This window comes from Dipodomys merriami, unplaced genomic scaffold (genome assembly GCF_024711535.1).
Source record: "Dipodomys merriami isolate MVZ:Mamm:240054 unplaced genomic scaffold, mDipMer1.0.p SCAF_33, whole genome shotgun sequence".
NCBI lineage: Eukaryota > Metazoa > Chordata > Mammalia > Rodentia > Heteromyidae > Dipodomys > Dipodomys merriami.
Window position 1 is genome coordinate 15,671,437 of NW_027204826.1, and position 24,953 is coordinate 15,696,389.

Genomic DNA, 24,953 nt, shown 5'->3' on the forward strand with positions numbered 1-24,953 from the left:
AGCTGCAGTGGTAGGTGAGCCATTCTGTCGTTTTCATCTGCCCCGCGCACTCCCAGCTGGAGTGGACAGGGGCAGGCTGCTCATCCCTCTTCAGATTAAATCAAGTTCATTAGCATCATATCCTAGGTACCAAAGATGTCACCTGCATGGACCCGGCCAGTTTTCAGAGGTGACGCCTTTGGTGACTGCAGAGCTCATCAGCCATCTGAGCTATTTTTGTTGTGTTCAATGTGAGAAAGTTTAGTATTGTGGAGCTTGTGGCCATGATGACATGGCAGGCACAAAGTTCAACTGGAAGAACTGCAGTGTTACATTCTCCTGTAATGAGTACACAGACAGACAGACTTGCTGACTGACGGACATTCATCCTAAGGTGATGGGTCAGGAGCAGGCTGTCAAGGACGGGGAGACATTCAGCTGTCACCTAGGTGGGCCTTACCAGTCTCATGGGCTGGCTGGTGGAATGAATCTGGGGGAATCCTTTGGTGGATCCACGTGGGAGGTGTGTGGAGAGCATCTTTGTGTCTGTTCCCTGGCTTCCTGAAGATCCTCAGGCTTCAGACAACTTACAACCGACAGCCTGCAATCGACTTTCTCAAATGAGCGTTAGAGACTCACAGGAAAGGCAGCCAGATTGAAGACAAGTTCCGGCGTGTGCCTTTCGTCAGAGTTAAACCTTGATAATCAAGAGGATGATGAATGGAGGACCTAGAATAGGGAAAGCTGTCCTTTATCACAATTTGTGTAGCAATTTAAAAGTAGCGATATAATTCACAGAACCGTACAACTCAACCAAAACTGTGTTCTTAAATATTATACATATATATATATATATTCACGGAGTGATATAATCATCTCGATTGTCTAATTCCAGGACATTTTCATTAACCCCAAAGAAAGTCGTTTGCAAGCACTGTCCACCTTTCTGTTTCCTTTGCTTCTGGCAATCTTTAATGCACTTTCTGTCTCCATGGATTTCCTGCTCTGAACATTTTATAGAATCCTTCCATAAGACGCACGTGGCATTTCTTTCACTTAGCCTCTTTTTAAGGTTCGTCTTGAAAATAACGTCGAATGTACCCGTGCTTTATGCCTTCTTATGGGTCAGTGATCACTCATTGTTTGGGTATTCTGTGTTCCCCAGCTGATGGGCTTGCTGACTTGCTTCCACTGTCTGGTCCCTGTGAATCGTTCATTGGCTTTGCTGTGGTTGCTCCCCTTTATCCTTTGTCTTGCTTCTCATCTCTATTTCTGACCTTCTGCTCACTTTGAATTTAATTTCCTCTTCATTTCTCAGTTTGTAGGATTTGGATATCGACTTTGTTTCTCTTCTTTTGTATTATTGGGCCTAGAATAAATGTGTTTCCCTTCAGACCCCGTTTTCATTATATTCTACAAGTCTGAATGTGCTGTTTCAATCGTCTTTCCTCTGAAATGTGAACGACCACTTCCCTAGTAATTCCCCTCCCACTTTGGCATTGATTATTTGGAAATGTATTGTTTAATTTCCTATACTACTGGATTTCTTAAATTTCCCACTGTTGGTTTTTCAGTACATTAGCTGCTGGTCACGGAAATGCTGCACAATTTAGCTTTCTTAATTGAATGGGTAATATAGTCTGTCCTAGCAGCGTTCTATGTGTGTTCTAAAGATGCTTGCTCATTCTACTGTGGTTGGGTCAAATGTCCTACAGATGTCAGAGACTGGTTTACAGATTGTGTGACTCTAGTATTTCCTGCTGGATCTCATACCCTGTTTATTAATGGAAGTGGATAATTAAAAAATCTCTGACTTGTTGCAAGTTTTGTTTCTTCATTTATGCTGGTTGTTCCTTTTTATGTATGATGGTGCTTTGTTACTGAGTATACATACATTACAGCCTCATGAACTGACATTATACTGTAATGGCAATCTTAGTTTATTTTCTAATGGTTTTTTGCGTTAAAGTCTATTTTGTCATCAGTATGGTCTCAATCTCTTCCTTTATGACTGTTTTATGTAGTGTATCTTTCCCCTTCGACTTATAACTCATTGTGTTTATGAATCTAATATATACTTACAGCCAGTTTATAATCTCTTATAATAATTTTACAACCGTTCTTAGAAGAATGGCTACCATTCTTCTGATTTCAGTCCCTTTTATTAAATAATTTAATCCATTTACATGTAGTGTAATAATTGCTAAATGAGAATTTAGTAAGTCATTTTGCTCTTTCTTTCCATTTTATTCTTGTATTACTATTGCTCTTTGGGGTTCATAAATTTAATATACTAAAATTTCTTTTCATTGCTTTTGTAATCTTTTTGAAGTCTTTTCTATTTGTCCCGAGGATTGTAATTAATATTAGTATATAATGACATAGTTCAAATCGATATAATACTACAGAAGTTTCCCTTATCCTTCCTTTTTTTGTTACTGTATAAAATGCATCTTTATAAACTTTATGCACCTTAGCAAGTTTATAAAGATTGTTTTTTCAGTTGTCTTTAATGAGACAGCAGAGAAAAGCTGTGATAAAAATACATTTCTGTTGCCTTTTCTACTTAAACAGTAATTTTTGTTGTTTTTTTTCTTGTTGATTGTAATTACTTTCTAGTGTCTTTTTATTTCAGTCTTTAGTATTTCATGTACCACCAGTTTGTTAGCAATGCATTCATGTAGTTTGTGCTTATCTAGAATTGGCTTAATTTTTCCTTTTAGTTTTTAAAGAGATATTTTTACTAGATATAAAATCTTGGCTAACAGTCTTTTTCTTCAGGATTTAAGCATTCATCACATTGATTTATGGTCTCTCCTGCTTCCATTTCATTGTAGATCTCTTATGAAGCTTTACTCAGTTTTTTTTTTTTTTTTAAGTTTTTCTCTCCTGCTGCTCTCAAATTTCTCTTTGCCTTTGGGCATGTTGAATATCGCATATCTAGGTGTAAGATTCTTTGAATTTAATCTTTATTATAGCTTGATGAGCTTCTTGGGGTGTAGATGGAAAGTTATCACCAAATTTAGGTAGTTTTGAGCCATTATTTCTTCAGCTATTCGTTCTTATTTTGTGTGTGTTTTATTTCATTTGTTTCAGAGATAGCAACTCATCCCGGCAACGTCTTAAAACTCTCCATCCTCCTGGCCCTGTACCCTTGATTTTGAGATTGCAGAGGTCTTTGCTGCACAAATAAGGAGTGAGAGCACTCAACATTTGGCATTATCTCACTCAACGTGATGATGGCCTGACCCATCTGTTTGCGTGCAATTGGCAGGATTTTACATTTCTTCAGGGCTAATATTCCATTGTGCATAGGAACCATAACGTCTTTGTTCGTCATGTTCATTCTTGGGCACCTCAGCTGACTCCCTGGTGTAGCCTGGCCTCAAATCAAGATCTTCCCGTCGTTTCAGCCTCACGTAGCTCTGAGTGCAGCTGTGGGCCACCTGCAGCTTGCCCCAGCTTTTCCGCCATATGTTTTGTAACTGTGCTCATTGTTTCCCAAAATATTTTCCACTACCAGACAGCCATGAGATTCTGCAACTGCTGGGACTTCTAACAAATGCACCTAATGGGAGGGGAGGAGGGGGGAAGTCTGCTTTTATTTGGCAACTTTTTGAGTCAGGCCTACTAACGATCCATGGTGTTTATGGCTTTCGTCTATGAGCAAAGCGAACTCCCAGTGACTTTGCGAGAAAGTCATCTTCCTAATTGAGGAGTCTTGACACAACTTGCAAGGCACCACTAATCAGATTCTGCTTGCCATCTGCCAGAAGTACCTGGTATGATGTACATTCACCACAGAGGACAGAATGAAAGGGAGAACAGCACCTTGCTAAGAGTTATAGTTTCCCACTTTGGAGCCTGTGACCTACGAGAGAGGTGCAGCAATATACAAGGAGATTTCTTCTCTTGGATGAAGGATTGGCATTGTGTGAGCACGTTTGAGCTTATGAAGATTCATTTGAGACATCCTCTTCGTGTGGGGAGAGTGAGAGAAAAGGAAAGCAGATATGTTATATAAAATAATTCTTATCTACACCATACTGTTTTGACAATGATTCACTCTGGTAAAAGAGATACAAGAGTCCTATTAACTGTGTTTAGATTACAGTATACTTTCCCGCTTTACATAGTTGCTAGATCAAAGATAATGTCTTCCCATCCATGAAGCCTTGCTTCCGAGGATGTTTTGATTTTGCAAATTGCTAAAATGTCTCCCTGAATAAAAAGGGTACGGCGGAGCTATTTGTGATAAAAACCCTCTGATTTTCTCCTCAGATCTCAGTGGGAATAAGCTAAAGTGAAATAACTTAAAACTTTTAATGTCACACGCACACACACATTGAGGAATCTGTCTAGCCTACTGCAAAGGATTGAACTTAGTTCTTCATCAGTAAGAAACTAGGGCATCTGAGCATGTCAGGGAGGAAGTATTAATACCACTTCGTGCTCAGTCATGTCTATTCAAAACACAACATGAACTCAGGTACCAGAATGTGCTACACAGAGACTAGAGAGTAGAGAACTCATTCACTTCTTCATTCACCCATTCTTCTTTTATATATCTTTTTGAACACTATCTTTATAAGTAGTTGTACAAAGGAGATGTTTTCTAACAGAGCAGTGTATGAATGCAGCAGTCTCCAGTGGCTTTTTGGCCAAAGGCTGGTGCTCAATCGCTTGAGCAATACCTCTGCTTCCCCCATTTGGATTTCTAATTGGCTTTGATTTTATAAACATTAACAAAGCACATTTGTTTAGGACATTTGACAATGTATACCTCAGTGTTATTTTATTTGGGATAATGTAAGTTTACGCAGTAATTTCTGTGAGCCTGGTAACAGTGCCAGCTTCTAGAGCCTCAGAGATGGACAAGACATTGTTTTGTCTCCAAAGCATTTTTCTTTTGGTTGGAAAAGAAATCACAATCATGTAAAAATAATTTCTGTGCTGGAGAGCTTCTCAAGTTACTTGAACAGAAATTAAGTGTCTGTATCTCTGTTCATTTCCTTTGTCAGGGCTTTTTGCTTACTCTGTTTCTAAGGATGGATTCCTGGAAATTACTCCTCTCTGGGTTCTTAAATATGCAATTTGTCAGCACCTCTTTATACTTCAAGATCATTGTTTTGTTAGATATAAAATCTTTGTCTCCCATCTCCATTATTTAAGAATTACTTTCCATACTTTTAATATCCCTTTTCAATTTTCTCCTGAAGTACCAACATCAAAAAGGAGTTGACCTTTTTCCCTTCTGAAGTTACATTCTTTTTCAGTATTTCTGTTTCTTTTTACCATATGAAATCTCCGTGAAGGTGAATTCTCAATAGTTATTCTGACAGAAACAAACTAATATGAAAATCAAAAATCAATATGGAGCAGATTATTTCCAAATTGATTATAAGGTTTGAAATATTATGCAGCAACCAATGATAGTTTGAAACAATCTACTTAATAAATAGAAACATTATATATATATATATATATATATATATATATATATATATATATTCCTTTAGCCAAGAACCTCTATGTAATGTTTCTGAGAAGCTGTAGTTACCATTAACTAATAAAATACAGAACCTCTGCCTTGACCTACATAGCAATAATTGTTTTATTGTTATTATAAAGGTGATATACAGAGGTTCATAGCAATAGTTTACCAGATACCTAGGAAAATTGATCATCAATGATGAATTCTGATCTATCATATTAAAATTATCGTACTTTATACATAAAAAAATTCAGAAGCTGGGCAGCAGTAGCTCATGCCAGTAATCCTAGCTACTCAGGAGGCTGAGATCTGAGGATCACAGTTCAAAGCCAGACTGGGCAGGAAAGTCTGTGAGACTTTTACCCCCAATGAATCACCAGAAAAGAACTGGAAGTGGTGCTGTGACTCAAGTGGTAGAATGCTCGCCTTGAGCTGAAGAGCTGAGGGACAGCGCCCAGGCCCAGAGTTGAAGCCCCATGACTGACCAAGGAAGAGACCCCCAAACCAAAAAACAAACCTTCAGGGCTTCAAGGAAGAAAAGATCAAAGGACTTACAAAGAGAAAGAGAATTAGGCTGACATAAGACTGGGCCAAAGCAATATAAAAGTAAGGAAACCGGACCCCAGCAAAGAAGACATGAAGCATATAGTATTTGTATCTATCTATGCAGTACTTCAACTTTCAAGTCTATTTATTCATTTCTAATCTGTCGGTAGTTAAGTTACATTCTTGTATTACCTAGTGCCTAATGAGCTTCTTGTTTTTCTTTAACATCCAGGGACAGTGGCTGTGCCAGGTCAAGGTTGTGAGCTTCACAGTACATTATTTCTCTGTGGCTTGGACGGTTTGGTTATGCCCTCCGAGCTTTCCTTCACATGGATTTGAACATGTGTTCTAATCCTTGGTTCTGCTTTTGTTTTTTCATGAGCTACTATGATCTGTAGGTCAGGTGGTCTTGGCTTATTTTCAATATTTATCATTGATTTAAATTCCTTGTATCTCATTCATTTCTTTATTAAAAGAAGGTCTTTTCATTTCATATTATTTTTTCTCTCAAGGCATCCCTCTGTCTTGTTTATGATTAACTGTGGTATTGTGTCTGAGACCAGTTGTCATTTCAAAACTGATTATGTTCTTTCGGTTTGCTTTGGGAAAAGGTGCCACTCTGGATTGATTGATTGATTGATTGATTGATTGATTGGGTAGCTCTGGGGTTTGAATTCAGGGTCTTTTTGCTTGCATGGCAGGTGCTCTACCTCTTGAACCACAGCTCTGTTTTGGGTTTGGTTTATGAGGAGAGCGATAGGAGCCAAGGTCATGGAAGAAGCAGAAAGGACTCTCCAGCTGTGGGAGAATTTAGGCCAGGCCACTGGACAGTAGCAGACCAGTGAAGAGGCAGAAGCTGGGGCTGGGTTGAGGGGAGATGGAGGAGGGGGAGGAGGGGGAGGAGAAGATGAGGAGGAGGGGGGAAGAGGAGGAGGAGGAGGAGGAGGAGGAGGGGGGAAGAGGAGGAGGTGGAGGAGGAGGGGGGAAGAGGAGGAGGAGGAGGAGGAGGAGGAGGAAGAGGGGGGAAGAGGAGGAGGAGGAGGAGGAGGAGGAGGAGGAGGGAATAGGAGGAGGAGGAGCTCCCAGGAGCACTCAGAAGTCTGGGAGAGCAGGTGGTTGTCAGAAGAGACTTTTTCCGGAAGCGGGAGGGGAGGCGCTAAGGACAGGTGGCTCCAGGGACTGCAGGCGGAGGCAGGGACTAGAGCCAGGGACTAGAGCCAGGGACTAGAGCCAGGGACTAGAGCTAGGGACTAGAGCCAGGGACTAGAGCCAGGGACTAGAGCCAGGGACTAGAGCCAGGGACTAGAGCTAGGGACTAGAGCCAGGGACTAGAGCCAGGGACTAGAGCCAGGGACTAGAGCCAGGGACTAGAGCCAGGGCACCTGGACACTGGGGGAACACACTGCTTTCACTTAGCCTTGCTTCCAGCTTCGTTGGAGATCTCATTTACTGTTTCTAGATCTTTCCAGTAGACATAGGTAGGAAATAGATATGTGGACACACATCTACATACCCCCCCTATCATTTGCCTATCTGGGTATATGAAACTGTGGGATCACGCCCACGAGACACCTCTGTTTCCAATGCAGTTGTCACCGAGCGAGGCTTGGTGACTCCTTCCCGTCACCCGGAGAGGGCGGGTTATTATGATTCATGAGTGATTTGCTTATTTTCTCAGTTTCACAATGCACATAATGTAGTTCCTGACTTGCATTGTCCTGCTGTGATGGAAAAAATATAAACACACACACACACACACACACACACACACTTTTCAGACATTGGTAAAACGCTGCTCTTTGTCTTCAGCTTTATAATTTAGAGCTGAAAGTGTACTTTGGGAAGTTACCTGGGTCAGATCTCCTTACTTCCTCTGTGGGTTGTTGTTATTTGGAGCTTGAGTTCCTTTGTAAATATTTATAACCCATTTGGGCTCTCTGTGTGTCTCTCTAATATTTGACTGTATGTATTTATTTGTGCATCAGAAACATGGAGAAGGTTGCCTTGAAACTATACAAAGCAGTCTGCGTGAAAAGTGCCACTTGCCCCGACTTTCTTCCCTCTACCCTTCCTTATTCTGTATATGTTGTGTCGACCCTCTTCCGCTGAATAAATACATCTGGCTAGATTTTTCACTCACCTCGTGGATGTTTCTTTCTCTCAGATAACTTGGTGCATGTGTACTTTCTATCTTCATCCTTCCCTATGCTGCCCAACCCACCTAACATAGAGTCTGACAAGCATCTCTCCATATCAGCTCCCAGATACCAATTCTTTTTTTTTTTTTTAAATAAAGTAGCTCCATAATACTTCATTTCGTCCACTATTTCCCTGCAGGCAGATCTGCTGCTTCAAGCTCATGTGACAAAGCTAGGAAGATCTTACCTCAGAAACAAAACCAACAAAAAAGGGGGTGATGGGGTAGAGCACTTGCTTAGGATGTAAGAGGTCCTGAATTCACTCTTCAGTACTATAAAAAATAAAAGTCAACTTTGGTACTTAGTTACTCCTCCTCCTCCTCCTCCCCCTCCTCCTCCTCCTCCTCCTCCTCCTCCTCCTCCTCTTCCTCCTCCTCCTCCTTCTGTCATGGGGCTTGGACTTGGGGCCTGGGCGCTCTTTGTGATCAAGGCTGGCACTCTACCACTTTGAGCCACAGCTCTACTTGCAGTTTTCTGGTTGTTCATTGGAGATAAGAGTCTCACAGACTTTCCTGCCTGGGCTGGCTTTGAACTGCGATCCTCACATCCTCAGCCTCCGGAGTAGCTAGGGTGACAGATGTGCGCTACTGGTGCCGGGCCACTTCGTGTAGTTTCTTTAACGAAGGTGACATTGGCATCTGAGTGGTTTCCCAGGCACATCTTTTGGATCTGAGTGGCCGTCCTCTGGAAATCTATTTCTGGTTTTCTAAAGGTTGGGGAACAGCTGGGTTTCGTCCCTTCTCTTCCTCCACTCTCTGTTTTTGAATGTGAGCATTTTGTGTGACAAAAATATCCCGAACGTAATAACATGTCCTTGGCAACCCTGGTGTTTTTTGAGTTTTAAAACAACCATGGCCTTAACACGAAGCTAGTTTTTAAAAATCATTTTCCCCCTCTCTCTTTCCCCGTCCAGCTGAGCAGTGTTTGTTTAGGAAGCTCTGGGCAGTGTCTGGCCCACAGCACCTCATGCTGAGCTGGAAGCTTTCATGGTCTTCTTTCCCTCAGTAGCTATTCTGGGCTCCCACCCTCCCAGCCTCACCTCCCAACCGTGTGCTGTGAATGGTGGAACCATTTGTGCAGCCTCCAACGCGCAGACTCTCTGTGGACTACAGCTCTGGCTCTGCCCAGATCTCTGATGTTATCCGGCCTGCCATCATTCATCCAGTCTGACGGGCACCGTCTCTTCATGTATCGGACGTGAATGCACGGGACAGTTGTGCATCAACCTTGGTTCTGGTTGCCGTTTGTAAGTTCTCTTTGAGGAGGTGGCTCGGTGTTCCTCCTCCCGGTCCTACCTTGTGGTCCACTCTCTTGCTGCGGGGATCCTGGAGGTTCACGCTCTGGTTGTTGAACTTCTTGGTTATTACTTTTCTGTATCTCTGGAGATCCTTATTCTTAGCAGAAAAATAAGGAATGATAGTTAAAATTAAAAGAATGTGGTTCTCTCTCTCTCTCTCTCTCTCTCTCTCTCTCTCTCTCCTCTCTCTCTCTCTCTCTCTCTCTCTCTCTCTCTCTCTCTCTCTCTCTCTCTCTCTCTCTCTCTCTCTCTCTCTCTCTCTCTCTCTCTCTCTCTCTCTCTCGGAACTGAGAATGGCAGCAGATGCCTGGCATCCTAGCACTCAGAAAGCGAAGGTTGAAAGTATTTAGGACTTTTGCATCTTGCCTGGGTTACATAGTGGTTCAGAGGTATTGAAGATGTATATTAGGCTATCTGGTGATTGAGATATATTTTTTCTCTTTTAAAACCATTGATTTTGAGTGACATTATTTCATGATGGGGTTTTCTGGCCTTTAGTGCTAGGGGCTATACAAGGTGTCTAGCAGTTGGCTGCATGCATTGGTCTACCTGATTCTGATTCATTCTTTCATAAGTTCAACTGAGAACTTTTGTTTGGTTTATGAATCAGCCATGATTTCTAGATACCAGAGGTGCTCATTCGAGTGTGCGCTGTCTCTCTCTCTCTCTCTCTCTCTCTCTCTCTCTCTCTCTCTCACACACACACACACACACATACACACACACACATACACACACTTAAATTTACTCTTTCTCTTTCCTTTTTTCTTCCTTCCTCTCTATCTCACCCTCACCCTCCCTCTCCTTCCCTTCCTTCCTCTTCTCCTTCCCTCCCTTTCCCCTTCCTTCCTTCTTTCCCCTTCTCTTTCTTTCTCTCCTTCCTTCCTTCCTTCCTTCCTTCTCTCCCCTTCTCTTTCTCTCTCTCCCCTTCCTTCATTCTCTCCCCTTCTCTCTCTCTCATTCCTTCCTTCCTTCCTTCCCTCCCTCCCTCCCTCCTTCCTTCTTTCCTTCCTTCTTTCCTTCCTTCCTTCCTTCCTTCCTTCCTTCCTTCCTTCCTTCCTTCCTTCCTTCCTTCCTTCCTTCCTTCCTCTCTCTTTCCCTCTCTTTCTCTCTGCCTCTTTCTCCAAGAAAAATTTGAGTATTAAAGGTTAGGGACTTCTTCGACTTAGGCTGCAAGCGCTTGCTAATAAAGAGCAGATGCCTGGTGTGCACGTGAAGCCATCAGGTGTAGACAGACAAGGAAGGGGCCTGGGATCCTCCAGATTACACAGGTCTCCTCTAGGAACTTTTCAAGGCAGATCTGAACAACGAAGTCCAATACCGATCCGAGATCGCAGCTCTGGATTCTCCTAGAATCCAGGATCTGGACAGGGTGATGGAGGGGTCTGCACTCGCTGGTGGTTTTTCTGGATTCGAGAGGCTCTTGGCTGAACCGTCTCATTTCCAGATGATCAGGACATCTGGGAGGCCGGCATCGAGCACCACACCATGCTTTCTCTTCCTTGGAACTATTTAACGTGCACCCTGACAATGGAGGCCTGGTAGGGTCAAATGGATTCACCTGCAACACGAAGAAAGAGGACGACGTCATGTTTTCTTTTCCCTCAAGTTTGCAGTTTCACCACAGCATTGTTCTTCAGAGCAAGGTGGGACTTCGGACTCTCTTGGAAGGACGGAGCGCCGGCTGCTCATTCTCTTCTCAGTGGAGGAGCGGCCTCAGTCCTCACACAAACGCTACAGCAGATAAAAACACGAATCCCCGGAAGCACAGCGGCCCAGACCGCGGGTACTACGAACACAAACATCAAATGGATTTGGAGATGGGAGGCAAATGGATCTGATTTAAGGCTGAAAGCTCTCTGGTGAGGGGTAGTACGTGTTATCATTGTGTGCCGTGGCAAAGCCACGGGTGCACGTGGAGGTACCCCAAAATCACAGCCGCACAGAGCCCCGAGTTCGAATGCACCCATGTAGGGCCTTCCCTCACCCACATAAACTGTCATTTCCCCCAGTGCAAATAATCAAATGACCGTTTCCCCCCACCTAGCGGCCTTCCTGCATTTCTCTATTTCTCTCGCCGGCCCCTCCGGGGCTCTGTGCTGGCTCCTCTTAGAGGTCTCTCCCTGGTGATGTTCTCGTCAGCAATTTCTATTGGTGATTCCTTCATGTGGGTCTCCTGGGCCCATCCTTTGCCTGTTCCAGCCTGTGGCTTCTACCCTGAAGGGGGAGGCTTGGATCCAGTTGACCACAGCCCTCTTCTCTGTGGTCCTTAGCCAATGTTCCCATCTCTTCCTTTCTACCCACCTGTAAGCCTGGTTTATTCTTCCCAAGGAGAAAGACTCGGATGAGCTGAGGAAATGGCGGGCGGTGTCAGGGCTGGGCCACGCATTCCTGAGTGTTTCAGAGGGTGGCGAAGACGAGGTAGGGTGTGGGTGTGGAAGTCACGGGAGAGACAGTGACGGACGCAGAGAGGGAGATGGGGCTGTGTAGTGTTTCTCCATGGAGGTCTGTGGGAGAGACTGTGTCATTGGAGCCCCACATGATCCCAGAAGCCACGGGGCACGGCGGTACATCCCTGTCATCTCAGCTCTCCAGTGGCAGAGGCCGGAGGATCCTAGCATCACAAGACAAGGACAGATTCATGCTCTCGGGCAAGTGTGGGGGCAGCCTGGGATGTATTAAGACCCTGTGTCTCAAAATGCTGGCTACGTGTGTGTGTGTGTGTGTGTGTGTGTGTGTGTGTGTGTGTGTGTGTGTGTGTGTGAGAGAGAGAGAGAGAGAGAGAGAGAGAGAGAGAGAGAGAGAGAGAGAGAGAGAGAGAGAGCGCACCAGGTTAGTGTATTTACTTTCTTTTTAATCTTAGAATATTGACTTCCAAATCTCATACCTGGGGCTGAGTTGGGGCCGTGGAACTCGGTCGTCTGAATGAAATCTCAAATCTCAGGCTTTTCTGGTGGCCACAGGAAAAATACTTGCTTTTCTATTTTCTTTTCTGCTCTTTTGAGGAACTGTGACCTCGAGTTCCGTTCCTGCGGTGTGGGCCTTTCCCACGCAGGTGCTGACTGCCCCCTGAAGTTAGTCTCCGTGGAGGAAGGAAAGGTAGGGCTGGAGGATGGTGGGCCGCCGGTCCCACAGGGTGCTCGGAGCTTCATCTGCATAGGTGGGAATGTTTAGTTATTTATTCACCACAGTTATAAAGAAAACGTAAATATATCCCCAGTCCTGATGAAAATCCAGGTCGAGGCATGGAGAAGCACGGAACAGTTGCCAAGCATCCCGAAACTCTGACATTTTGCCTGGAAAGCATCTTGATGGGAGAAAAGAAAAGGACGTGAAGCACCGCAGATTCGCTCACTTAATCCCGCTGGCCTGAGGTGCTTCCGGCAGATTCCTGTGTCCAGAGGTCAAGCCACCATTGCCACAGACAAGAGCAAAAAAGGAGGGAGAGAAACACAGAAAGGAAGAAAAGAACAAAGGAATCAAAATAGGATGATGTACAACGCTGACCCTTTCTCAAGCCAAAATATGTGTGTGTACATGTGTGTACACACATGTGTACGCACACATGTGTTTTACCAATGCTAGGACTTGAAATCAGGGCCTGGGTGCTGTCACCCCCCATGGCGGGAAAAGAAGCAATTCACAAGGGATGGAAAGCTCTGGAAGGTTCAAGGCCAACAGGCCTGGGTGGGAGCCTGGAGTCATGTGGCCGTGAGTCACTCGGTCATTCCTGAGACGGAGTCTCCGCCCTGGGTGGTGGTAATAACCCACCACGCACAGCTACTGTGCCAGCTGGTTATACCATAGGTCAGAGCCACGCCCGCCCTCTCTGAGCTCAGCTTGCTGTGTTCGTGGAACGGAGAAGCGCCTTGTGTGTTCTTGGTGGCTGGACCCATTGTGGGGAGGACCCCCCCCCCACTTTTAAACTTGATCTTAACACGCTGCTAACCCCATCAGTACGCAGTCTGGCCTGGTTTCCGCAGCGTCCTGGGCCAGCTGGGCAGGAGTTAGAGGGACAGTCGGAGTCATTCGTTGGTTTCAGTCTTGCCCAGTGGTCTTGTCTCAAGTGATTACTCTTCTGTTCCTGCAGCCACAGATGCTCGCTGAGAGGGGAGGACCTGAACCGGCAGTGGCTCTCTCCCCGCGCGCACCTCCAGCCGACGGTTTACCACGCCAAAGGACTCCTGTACTACCTGACGAGCATCGGCCGCAGACCCGTGGTGAGTCACTTCCCTCCCTTCCCAGCCCTTGCCTGCCTCCTCCTGCCTTCCAGGAGGCAGGTCGCACTCTGGTCAAGGGGGGAGCCCGAGGCGGGGTATTTTGAAGCATCGGCTTTGTGAGAGAGGGAGCAGGCCCATCCAAGGACTGCTGAAACACATCGGTCACACAGGCTCCGTTTAAATCCCCTAAGAAAGGAGCGCTCTCAGGTTGGTCAGTCCAAAAGGCGTTGGGATTCAGCGTGTTCATACCCTGCGACCTAACCCTCCTTCCTTCCTTCTCCGAGAGGCTGTGTTGGGGGTTCTAAACCTACCTGGAGGCCCGCAGTTTCTCCAGGACTCACGGGATGAGGATAGACGTGAGGTACACACTTGCGGCTTATTGCAGGAAGAGGACGGGCGTGGGGAGGGCGGTCAGCACTGCGGAGTTCCAGGGCACACGGAGCGGGCACCAGGACCAGGGAGTCGGACTCCCCCAGGGGGTCCAACTGGCAACCTTGGGACCATCCCACACGGGCGGTGAGCGCCAGCCGCCCGCAGTGGCCTGAGTGCTTAGCCAGAGAAAGATGTTATCCAGGGAAGCATGCCAGGGGCTGACAGTTCACCTCCCAGAGGCCGGAAGAAGGGCAGAGCTTTCTAATACCCCAGACTTGCTGAGTCAGCTCTTTATAGTGGCGAACTCTTGTTCCACACTGGGTAAAACAGAGACTAGGGCTGGGTCGACCCCTTTATCTTCATCCCAGGAAACACCATAGTCTCTGCTGTCAGCCCTCCAGAAGCCTGGCACCTGCCTCAGGGCTGAAACTTGGAGAAAGGCTGTCTGCCTGAGCGGAAGCCATTAGCCTACAGGAGGAGACAGATCGAAAGGAAAGATCTCTCTGTCTTGTGCGCACACACACACACACACACACACACACACACACACACACACACACACACACACACACACACACACACACACACACACACACACACACACACACACACACACACACACACACACACACACACACACACACACACACACACACACACACACACGGGCATTAAACCCACAACAAAGCAGGATTTCTTTCTGCTCTGACAGTCTCTAATTGAAGAACAGAACATTTATTTTCAAGCGTGACAGGTGAAAGGCTTGTTTAAAAATATAAATAAACATTAATTAGCTATAAACATGACAGCCACAGACGTGTTTCCTGCTGGGACCATCTGAGAGGTGGGTGAGGAACAGCTGAGTGCTAAATGTGACTCGCAGAGCTACAAAGCTCTCTAATGGGCCGCGCACCATGGTTTTGCTCACCTGCGAGGCAGTATTTAAACCACAACTTTCTGAGAACACAAGCCAAGTCACTCACGCTGCACGTGGGCCAATTCTGCCCTGGGAATTTGCCCCATGTGTCCAGATAGACTCTCGGGCTTTATGGTTAGAGATGAATGGCGGCTCTGCCCAATCTCTGACTCTTATGCAAATGTCTGCTGAGGGATGGAGAAACCACCTTATGGTGACTGGGGTAGGTGGCATCTTTTGTGTATGCTGTGTGGACATTTGCCCATAGGGAAATGGATTCATATGAGCCATCAGGACCAATGAGAATATGGGATGGTTGAACACAGCAGTACCTCAATACTACTGGGAGTTACTAAAAAAAAGTTGTTCAATTTATAGGCAATATTCACAATTGTTCCATCCATTTCCCTTTCTACATACCCATCCTTTCATCCATTAGTCTATGCATCCATCCATCCATCCATCCATCCATCCATCATCTACCTCTCTATCTACCCTCTATTATTTTGTCCATCCATCCCTCCATCCATCTGTTCATCTTTCCATCATCCATCCATCCACCTAGCCATCTACCTCTCTGTCTACCCCTCTATTCTTTTGTCCATGCATCCATCTCCCCATCTCCCCCCTCATCTGGAGAATCATCCTTTGGCCCATTCTTTTATACCATGTGGATGCAATCCCTGCTTCAGTGCCAAAGACATAAGACCAACATTTTTAAAAAGACTTTCCTTTTCATCGAGGAACCCATAGTTTATTTTGTTAGAAAGTGAAGTCAGTTCTTCAAAGAAACTGGTATGATACAACACAGTGAAATCTGTAACAAAGGCTCTTGTGGTTTTGTTGGAACACAAATGAAGCGTTATTTTTTTTCTCTCCAGGGGGATGGAAGGGCTGCAGAATTTACCACAATTTTTATTTTAGCAAAGCAAGTAAATCTTTCCTCAGAGAAGCTGCTGGTGCCACAATGGCTTCTTGGGTTTTCTTTTTCTTGTGAAATTGGAGAGGCAGAGAGTTTATCTATGCCTAGGGATCCCTGCATAGGGAAAAGAAAGGAAACTTGACATTTGAGATTCACCTGAGATCCCACAGGTGTTCTTAGTGCACTTTCCCATTTTCTTGACCTTCCTTCCTCCCTCCCTCCCTCCCTCCCTTCCTTCCTTCCTTCCTTCCTTCCTTCCTTCTTTCCTTCCTTCCTTCCTTCCTTCCTCCTTCCCTCCCTCCCTCCCTCCCTACCTTCCTCCCTCTCTCCCTCTCTCCCTTCCTCCCTTCCTCCCTTCCTTCTTTTTCTCTGTCTCTTTCATTCTCTTTAGTTGTACAAAGGATATCTGCCTTCTGTGATAGAGGGTATAGATGAGAGACCTAACACATAGGCACAGAAAAAATTTTAACATAAACATACATTGGAGTATTACTCTGTAAGCAAAATAAAACCCCCAAAAGATAAAACACAAAACCATGAGTTCCCGATTCATTTAATAACACACGTGAACTTCAGAACAAGTATGTCAAGTTGAAAGAAATCAGACACGAAAGACTACAACACTCTGTTTTATTAACGTACACTTCAGGTTCAGTAAAATTGGCAAAGATAGAAATTTGAACAATGTTTGCTTCTGGGGAAGGAGAATAGATAATAGGGGCCATGAGGGAACTTTCTAGGTTAGTTAAAATATTTGATATTCACGAACCCTTAGGGTTTAACCCAGGGAATTCAGAAAGACTAGGCTCAGCCCTACCTTCCAATGGAGAGAGAAGTCCCGGCAATCCATGGGGCCGGACAGGTATGCAACATGGATAGATCAAGACCTCTACTGATTGAATGACTCCGTGGCTAATGATTGACACTTGTCAATCATTCTGTGTCTACAGATGGCAGCGGGCTGCTTCTCTCCCTCATACGTCCGGAAGTGCGGGGTGGGGGTGGGGGTGGGGGAACTGTTTTTAACACCCGTGGCACCTGCCAGTAGCTCCCTGTGAGTACCATCGTTCCCTTTTTGGGGGATTAATTAAGCCCACAGCCGGTCAGGAACAGTGCACGGTAGAAACCCCACCCCAGGAGCAGGAGTGGCCCCTTCTGTCCCAATCGATCGTGTTTCCAAATATCTCATTTTCAAAAACGTTTGGAGCCAGGCCGATCAAAGCTGGGACAGGTGACATTTTGCTTTCTAATGAGTAGCGAAGGGCAGAGGTGGCTTAACTTCCTTTCTCCCTAGCAGAAATCGGATGTCATATGAGAAGGTTTCTTTTTCTTTTTCTTTTCTTTTTATTGAGAACATCCGGGCATTAAAAAAAAAACAATCTTAGCTCCATGAGTGGCATGTCTCAGAAATTCAAATGAAGAACAGGCATTAAAATGATTGTGAGTTACCAGAGCATAGTAAATACAAAACAAACTCCACTGTGGGGTTGTGTGTGTGTGTGTGTGTGTGTGTATGTGTATGTATGTGTGTGTGTGTATATGTGTATGTGTGTATGTGTGTGTGTAGTGTGTGTGTGTATGTGTGTGTGTGGTGTGTGTGTGTGTGTGTGTGTGTGTGTGTGTGAATTTGCATGGGCTCTTAATGTTGCTGTTGTTTTCTTTTTTCTTTTTGGAAAGTAGGGCATTCCGATACATAACACCAGGAGCAAAGCTCTCCTGTTGCATTTCATTGCATCTAATGGGCAGTGTCATAAACTGCTGGTTATTGGTGCATTGTGCTGAATTCAAGGTGTGAGTTTTCACCCCAGATTAAATATTGGAGGGCCCAAAGGTCGCCTGTAAAGGAAAGCCTCTGTCTTAAGGCTGTGTTGGAACCATGGCAGATGCTGGCTCAATCTGAACAAAAATACCCAAAATTAAAAAAAAAAAACCCTTTCAGGTTATGGATGTCTATAAAATTATAGATAGCTGCATAGAGGAGACATTGAAATAAACATCGGGCCTTAGCTATGACGACTTAGTGGGTCATAGATGGATAACGAAGTGACTTAGTAAGGTTCTTTTTGTTTTTGTTTTTGTGCTAGATTAGGGCTTGGACTCAAGCATTTTTTACTCAAGGCCATCATTCTACCATTTGGAGCCACGGCTCCACTTCTGGCTTTTTCTTTTTTTTTGGTGGTTAATTGAAGATGAAACTCTCATGGACTTTCTTGACCTGGAAATCCAAGGTCTGAGATTCTCAGATCTCAGCCTCATGATTAGCGAAGATTATAGATGTGAGCCACCAGTTTCCAGTTCTGCATTGATTTTTATGGGTTCTAAGGGGAGAGCCCATATCTCCCTTGGTTACCGTGGTGCGTGCGTGCGTGTGTGCGCGCGTGTGTGTGCATGTGCATGAGTGCATGTGTGTGTGTGAGTGTGTGCGTGCGTGCGTGTATGCATGTGTGTGTGCGTGTGTGTGTGTGTGTGTGTGTGTGTGTGAGAGAGAGAGAGAGAGAAGGTGCTGATCATCCAGGTGAGATACCACCTCATCAGGTACCATAAGCAGCTTCTCCATCCCTGGTTCCAAACGCAGATCCAAAGACTTACAGCTGGTCCAGACATTGCAAAGGGAACAGAACACGTTTTCTCTTCTTGATAACTATTCCCTAAACAACATGTGGTATGACATAATAGAATATTTATTAACAGTCCCATGGTATGAGGCATGAAAAGTAATCTAAAGAGATGTAAAGCATTCCAGGGGATGGGGCATACATTTACATGTAAACATGACACTATTTTATGTAAACTGACCTAAGTAGACATAGATTTTGGTATATGTGTGTGGTGTGTGTGTGTGTGGGGGGAATGTTCTGGAACAATTGCAGAGGGGTGGGAGGAGTTCTGGCTATGAATAAAATAACTGGGACATGCGTTCTTGTACACTTGGGCCGTGGAGGGTACAGCGCACATTGCCAGCACCTCCCTCACAGAGACACCCACTACATCGCAGGAACACGGGCAGAATGCTGTCTGCACAGCTTTGCCCGTGCACAAAGTCCCCAGGGTGTCCGCGAGCCTTGGGGTGCGGGTTTTGTTAGAAGTGTCCTGCTCTGGGGGGTTTCCCATCGCATTTTCTCCCAATCCCATCCTCACCCCCCACCACACACTTCAGCTTCGCCGCCTTCATTTTCCTGTGGCAATGGAATAAATAATGCAGTGGCCTCCCTGCTGGAATGGAAGAGCGAGATGCAGATGTCAGGAACGGAAAAACGCGGCAGCTCAAAGCCAGCAAACAGAACAGTAAACACAGGCAGCCATAGTGAGCCGTGGGAAGCCAGGGAAGGGCTCGGGGAGGTGTGTTTTGAAATGGGGGTAACCTCTATGAACAGGGGCCCCCAATTAACGAGACAGAGGAAGGGTAGAGGAGGGAGCATAGGACTGCGGCCCCCATCAGCCCCATCGCCGAGTGGGAAACGGTAGACCTCACGTTCACGTGCATCCAATTAGTCTCCCAGTTTAGCTGAGACAAGCGTTCCCTGGGAAAAGCTCCTCAGGAGAGGCCCCGAGAGCCGGGTTGTAAGCTCATCATACGACCCACACAAGACAAGACTCTCGGCTAGAGAGAAAACATGCCAGGAGGTGAAGAGGGGAATTGGGTTAGCCAGGGATCTGAAGTCCCACACACAGCACTGGAGCTCAAACCTAACTAAATGAGATGCCATAGAACCTTCCAGATGGGCGTCTCTTCCTGAGTTCCCTTGCCCCGGGGAGGAGCACAATCATTGTCTTATTGACTGAGCTCTCGAACTCAGATATTATCCTGAACATCTTCTTCGCCAGCGCTCCACGTCCGTTCAGTCTGCAAGCTTGCGTGGATTTTCCGTCCTCGCTCTCACTCCGTTCATTCTCCGAGTTCTTCCACCTGAGGCTGGTGGCTCTTGTCTGCGCTTGGTTGCTCGGACCCATTTATTTTAAACGCACGACTGTTCGTTTGTACATGAATTTGTACAAAGGAGTTTTGTTGTGATATTTCCATACATGCATATATTTCCCCCATCCATTCTTTTTAGAAAAGTTTATTATTCTCTTTAAGAAGTTGTACAAAGGAGTTGCCATTTATCAGCAGCTTATGAGTGCACCATCTCTTGATCGATTTCACCCCTTTTGAAATTCTCAACCCTTCCTCCTCTCCCCTCCCTCTTCTTAATGTTGTAGGATATGCGTTGGCTTCTTGGCTCCTTTCTGTCCTTCTCCTCCTCTTTGTTCGTCCACCCCTCCCCCCTTGATTCCACCTGACCTCTATGGTCCATCTGCTTCCTAGTATTATATTTTGCCCAGTATTATATTTGCCTAGTATTATATTTTGCCTAGTATTATATTTTGCGTTTCAGCCGATGCATGTGTATGCACTGGTGTACTACCCAGAGTATTTCCTTAGGAGTTTGTGATACCCCTGACCAAATGATCTCATCAGGTTTCTCCTCCTTCCTCAAATGCTCTAAAACCTTTGTCACTGCCTTCCGGAAATGCCCGATGGGCCTGCCATGGGTTATGAGGGGATGAGGCCGCCTGCCCGGGGCATCCTTCTGCACCTAGGTCCCATCCGCTCTCCTCTGGCCCTGGGCTCTGGAATCACTGTCGTTCTCAGAGGCAGACCTCGGTCTTCTCCACTTCCCATTCGCTTGGTGAGACTCGGCCTCGGGTGATGGCCAGGCTGCCGTGTGGTGCGCATCCTTGTCCCAGGTACCAGTCCAGACGCCACCTCTGAGAGGACCCAGGGCACCTCCATTCCCGTCTCGGGGAACCCTATGATTGCAGCATGGTGACCTGGTAGCTTATAAGATCATTTCCCCCAAATATCTCTGGATAAACCAATGCCGAAATGAAAAACGTCATCTCCAAATGTGGGCAAACCAGGGTTCACGCAGGTGCGCAAGCACTTCCTAGGAGCTGAGTTTTATCCGAAGCTGAGGGTTCTCAGCTATAAAACGAAGACCTTGGATACCATCTACCTCCTCGTTGTACTCTTTATTATATTAACTAAGTAATATAATGCATGTGGATTTTTAGCACATGGTGGCATAATTGTGTGAATTATAGGATATATTTAAAGACACTTTTTAGTCAGGGGTGTCTAAGTCTGTCATCAATGAATTCCTGGTATTATTATTGCCACCGTGGAAGGAGACACTCTGTTACCTTCAAACGTTTATTTCTCTGGCCACATAACAGGCATCCAGTAGATAGATGGCAGATCAGTTGACAAGTGAGCAAGACAGGCCTATTGATTAATTAACCCTGCAGATACACAGTACCTAGACTCGGTGGGGGTGGTGGTGGTGGTGGTGGTGGTACTGCTTTCTACCCTAGCCTAGAATTATACTGGAAGAAAATGTCAGTATTCAATCTTCCAGAAAAGGGAAAGAGGAAAGCTTCCTCCACTGTCTTCTAATTGCCCCCTGCAATTTGGAGGAACACATGTCTCTGATAAGTAACAGGCATTTATTTTGGAGGATGTCATCTGATCAGCGAGCAGAACAATGTCTCCATCTCCTCTATCCCGAGTCCTCAGAGCCCACGAGATCTCCTAGGGCGTGGCTGTGTTCCGTCTCACAGGTGAACGGGCCTGGCATTTGTCATTTACCTCGGCTTTCAGGGTCTGGAAGGATCCTGGGGAAAATAATAATAATATAATAACAACAACAACAGTTCTTTTCTCCAGCTGAATTCATCTAAAATTAAAACCTTAAAAAAAAAAAACACTCCCCCCTCTTTTCCCCTAACCATCGTGTGTTTTTATTTCTAGCATCTTCCCAGTGGGTTGATTCAAGAGACAGTGACTTTTGCCAACCCAACACTTCCACATCAAGCATGAGAAAAAAAAAAAAGATAGATTCTTGGCTTTGAAGTCCCTTAGATTCTCCAGTGCTATTTTCATATGTGGCCAAGAAGGGAAAGGAAATAAACATCTCCCAAGATGGAGGAAAGATCTTCAGTGGGTAGCGTAAATCCATACTGGAGAGCTTCTAAGGTCTGGGAGCCTGGCCCTAGTCAACCAATTGACCTGAGCCCTTCGCACGTAGGGACCTAGGGAGTCCGTCTGCTACCACTTCAGAACTGGGCAAGTGACTGCGCAGTCCACCTCCCCCTTCCAGACACGAGTGAGGAGTAGGAATCCTGCATCCTCAAGTTCAATGAGGTTGTCTGGGAGAACCAAATGAAAGCGTCTCTTTCCAATCAGGGACTGGAAGGAGGGGACACACAGAATAGAGACACTAACAGGATCTTAGATGGGAGTGTGGCGGTGGGAGAGGAGGTGTGATGCAACTTCTTTCGTTTGTGCATTTTGCGTGTAGAATGGAGGGAGCTGTATAGACGAACTGGACAGATGAATGTAGCATTCAGCTCTGGCTGGCTAACGATGACCCCCCACACTTAGCGGCTTTAACACAAACGACACATCCTTCATGACGATTCTGATTCGAACATGGTCTGTGTGGATGGGATCGTTCCTCCAGTTGGAGCAGGTAGGTTAGGGACGGATAGTCTTAAGACAGGATCTGTCCACCTGTCTGGAGGTTGACCTTGTGGTGTGGCTCCCTCCTCCAGCAGACAAGCCTATGCCGATTCCTGGAGACAGCAGGAGAGCAAATCTAGGGGCAAGCGCTTTCGAAGCCTCTGCCTGTCTTGTGCCTCTCCATTCTTTCCTTCTTTTTTCCTTCATGCATCTTAATTATGATAAAAGCATTGTCCAGAGGGGCTAGTTACATGTCAGGCGGAGTATAGTTCTTTGTGAACAGTGCCACCCCTTCCCTTGCTCTCTCCCAGTTTTTCCTCTCCCATCCCCACCCACAGGCTGCAGAGTTCATTTTCGATAGAGTGTCCAGTGAGATCAACTGCTGCCTGCTTAGTCCCTCCATTTCTGTGCCTCCTCTTAACCCTCCCGATGGGATTATACTCATCCATCAGAAAGACTGATATCGTTGAACCATTTGTAAGGAAATAAAAGACTTGGGGGAGGGGAGAATCACATTAAATGAAGTAAGCCAGGCTCAGAGAAACACAGGTTGCGTGTTTTCCCTCATTTGTGGTAAGCTAGAATGTGCCTCTAAATCTCCACGTAAGCACACCGGATGGTATAACAAAAGAATACACCGGGACGTGATAAATTATACCAGGTCTCCAGGCGTTCACACAGACTAAAGGAGGATGCGCTCAGGAACACCAAGGCGCGTCTGATCCTATAAAGTAATATTTATCGAAAGGAACTCCAGGAAATGGAAACAAGAGATGTTGGTTTTTTACTTTTCCCTTAGTTGCTGCTTTTTGTTTTCTTTTCCTTGGGTCTTGTTTGTTCACGTACCTGTGGGTTCTTCATACACAAAGATGTCCTCTGGCTCGGCTGAGTCCCAGCGTGAAGAGAGACACATGCTGTCTCTAGGTGGCGCGGTGCAGAGTTCCGTGTGAGAGTCACTGGACATGGATTAAATTTTTTTTTTTTCCCTTATCTTCATTATTGACATCTGTCTTGGTAGGAATGGGATATCACATCCCCGTCCCTTGCCATGTGGCTCGCAGAACAAACATATAAAAGGAATTTACCTCCCTGAGCCGTGAACAAGGTGACTTTCCTTTGATGAGTGGGTCGTGGGCAGAGAGAAGACATTGGCTTTGCTTCAGCAAAAGCTGTAATAGTCAGCGCGTGAATCAAAACCTCTGACTAATTTTTTTTTTCCCCCTCTGCTACAAAAATAGCAGGTCCCAAATTAGGGCTTCTCCTTTAGCTGAGATCTGAGAGTGCAGCCAGGCAGGAGAAAGTCACACCTGATCTACGGCAAGCAAGAACAAAGAATCAGCTTTCTCCGGGGCAGCCATTGAGTTGTAATAGTGACTCAATGGCTGCATTTGAAGCTGGAGGAGCATTACAGTGATTTATTAACTCCGCTTTGTGTGTGTGTGTGTGTGTGTGTTTAACTCATCGCTTTAAAATAGATCTCTCCTATTGACTTTGTACATTATTTAACACTGTCATTTATATTTTTAAGTGCCTTTGTTGCCGGTTCTTCTCCCAGCTCTGACCCTGTGTTCTTCTCAGGCACCGGGACGTTTCTCAAAAGGGGGTCTTCTTGACATTCAGCACCCCAACTTTCACACCCCTGCCCTGCTAATTCCAGGGGTACGCTGCTTCCTCCCCGTCACCCCAGTGTGCCCCACCTGGCAGCCTCAGAGTTAACAGCACCGGCCCGAGAAGTGTGGCATTGCACAGGCGTCAGCCCCGAGTGGGGCTGATGTGGATGCGTTTGTTTGTTCTCTTCCTGCCGTGTGGTGGCTGCAGGTCTTCTGTGATTTCCACGGCCACTCCCAGCGGAAGAACGTGTTTCTCTATGGGTGCAGCGTGAAGGAGACGCTGTGGCAAGCGGGCTGCGTCGTGGGGGCCTCTGGTCTCGCGGAGGACGTCAGCTACAGGGTAAGTCACGGGGAGAGACCCCCAGCGCTTCTTGGAGACTCGTGCCCCATGCATGGTTTGCTAAGCCAGCCTCCTTCCCTCTGAGAGAGAGAGAGAGAGAGAAAGAGAGAGAGAGAGAGAGAGAGAGAGAGAGAGAGAGAGAGAGAGAGAGAGAGAGTGTCCTGGCACCCCATTCATCCTCTTGATTTTCAATTTTCCAAATAGGAACATGATTATTTTAACTAGATATCTCTAACCGAAGCAGGGTTATGGCTTGGGAGGTGGCCCTGCACCAGTGTTTAAGAATGGGCTACTGCCATTTGTCTCTCCTTTCTATGTGATTCGATATACTATAAAAGGCATGGGTATTGGGGACAGTGAGCCTGATTTTAATACCTGGCTTTACACTAAGTCTTAACCCTGTGCAGTTAAGTCAGGAACATCTTATCTCCGGATCACCACTCCATCCACCTACAAAATGAAGATATTAAAGTACCGGTACTTCAAAAAAAACCTGATATTTTAAATACTAATGTATTTTTTAAGCCCTGAAGATATTAAAATACTCTAGAGCCAAG

General features: G+C 45.8%; 1 protein-coding gene across 1 annotated transcript in view; it reads left to right on the forward strand.

Moving 5' to 3' along the window:
* Agbl1 (AGBL carboxypeptidase 1) overlaps window positions 1–24,953 on the forward strand; it is a 384,335-nt gene that overhangs the window by 196,674 nt on the left and 162,708 nt on the right. Inside the window, exons 19-20 of the mRNA XM_070042743.1 lie at window positions 13,605–13,734; window positions 24,265–24,396. Of these exons, the coding sequence (XP_069898844.1) occupies window positions 13,605–13,734; window positions 24,265–24,396 (262 nt within the window). The remainder of the gene's footprint in view (window positions 1–13,604; window positions 13,735–24,264; window positions 24,397–24,953) is intronic.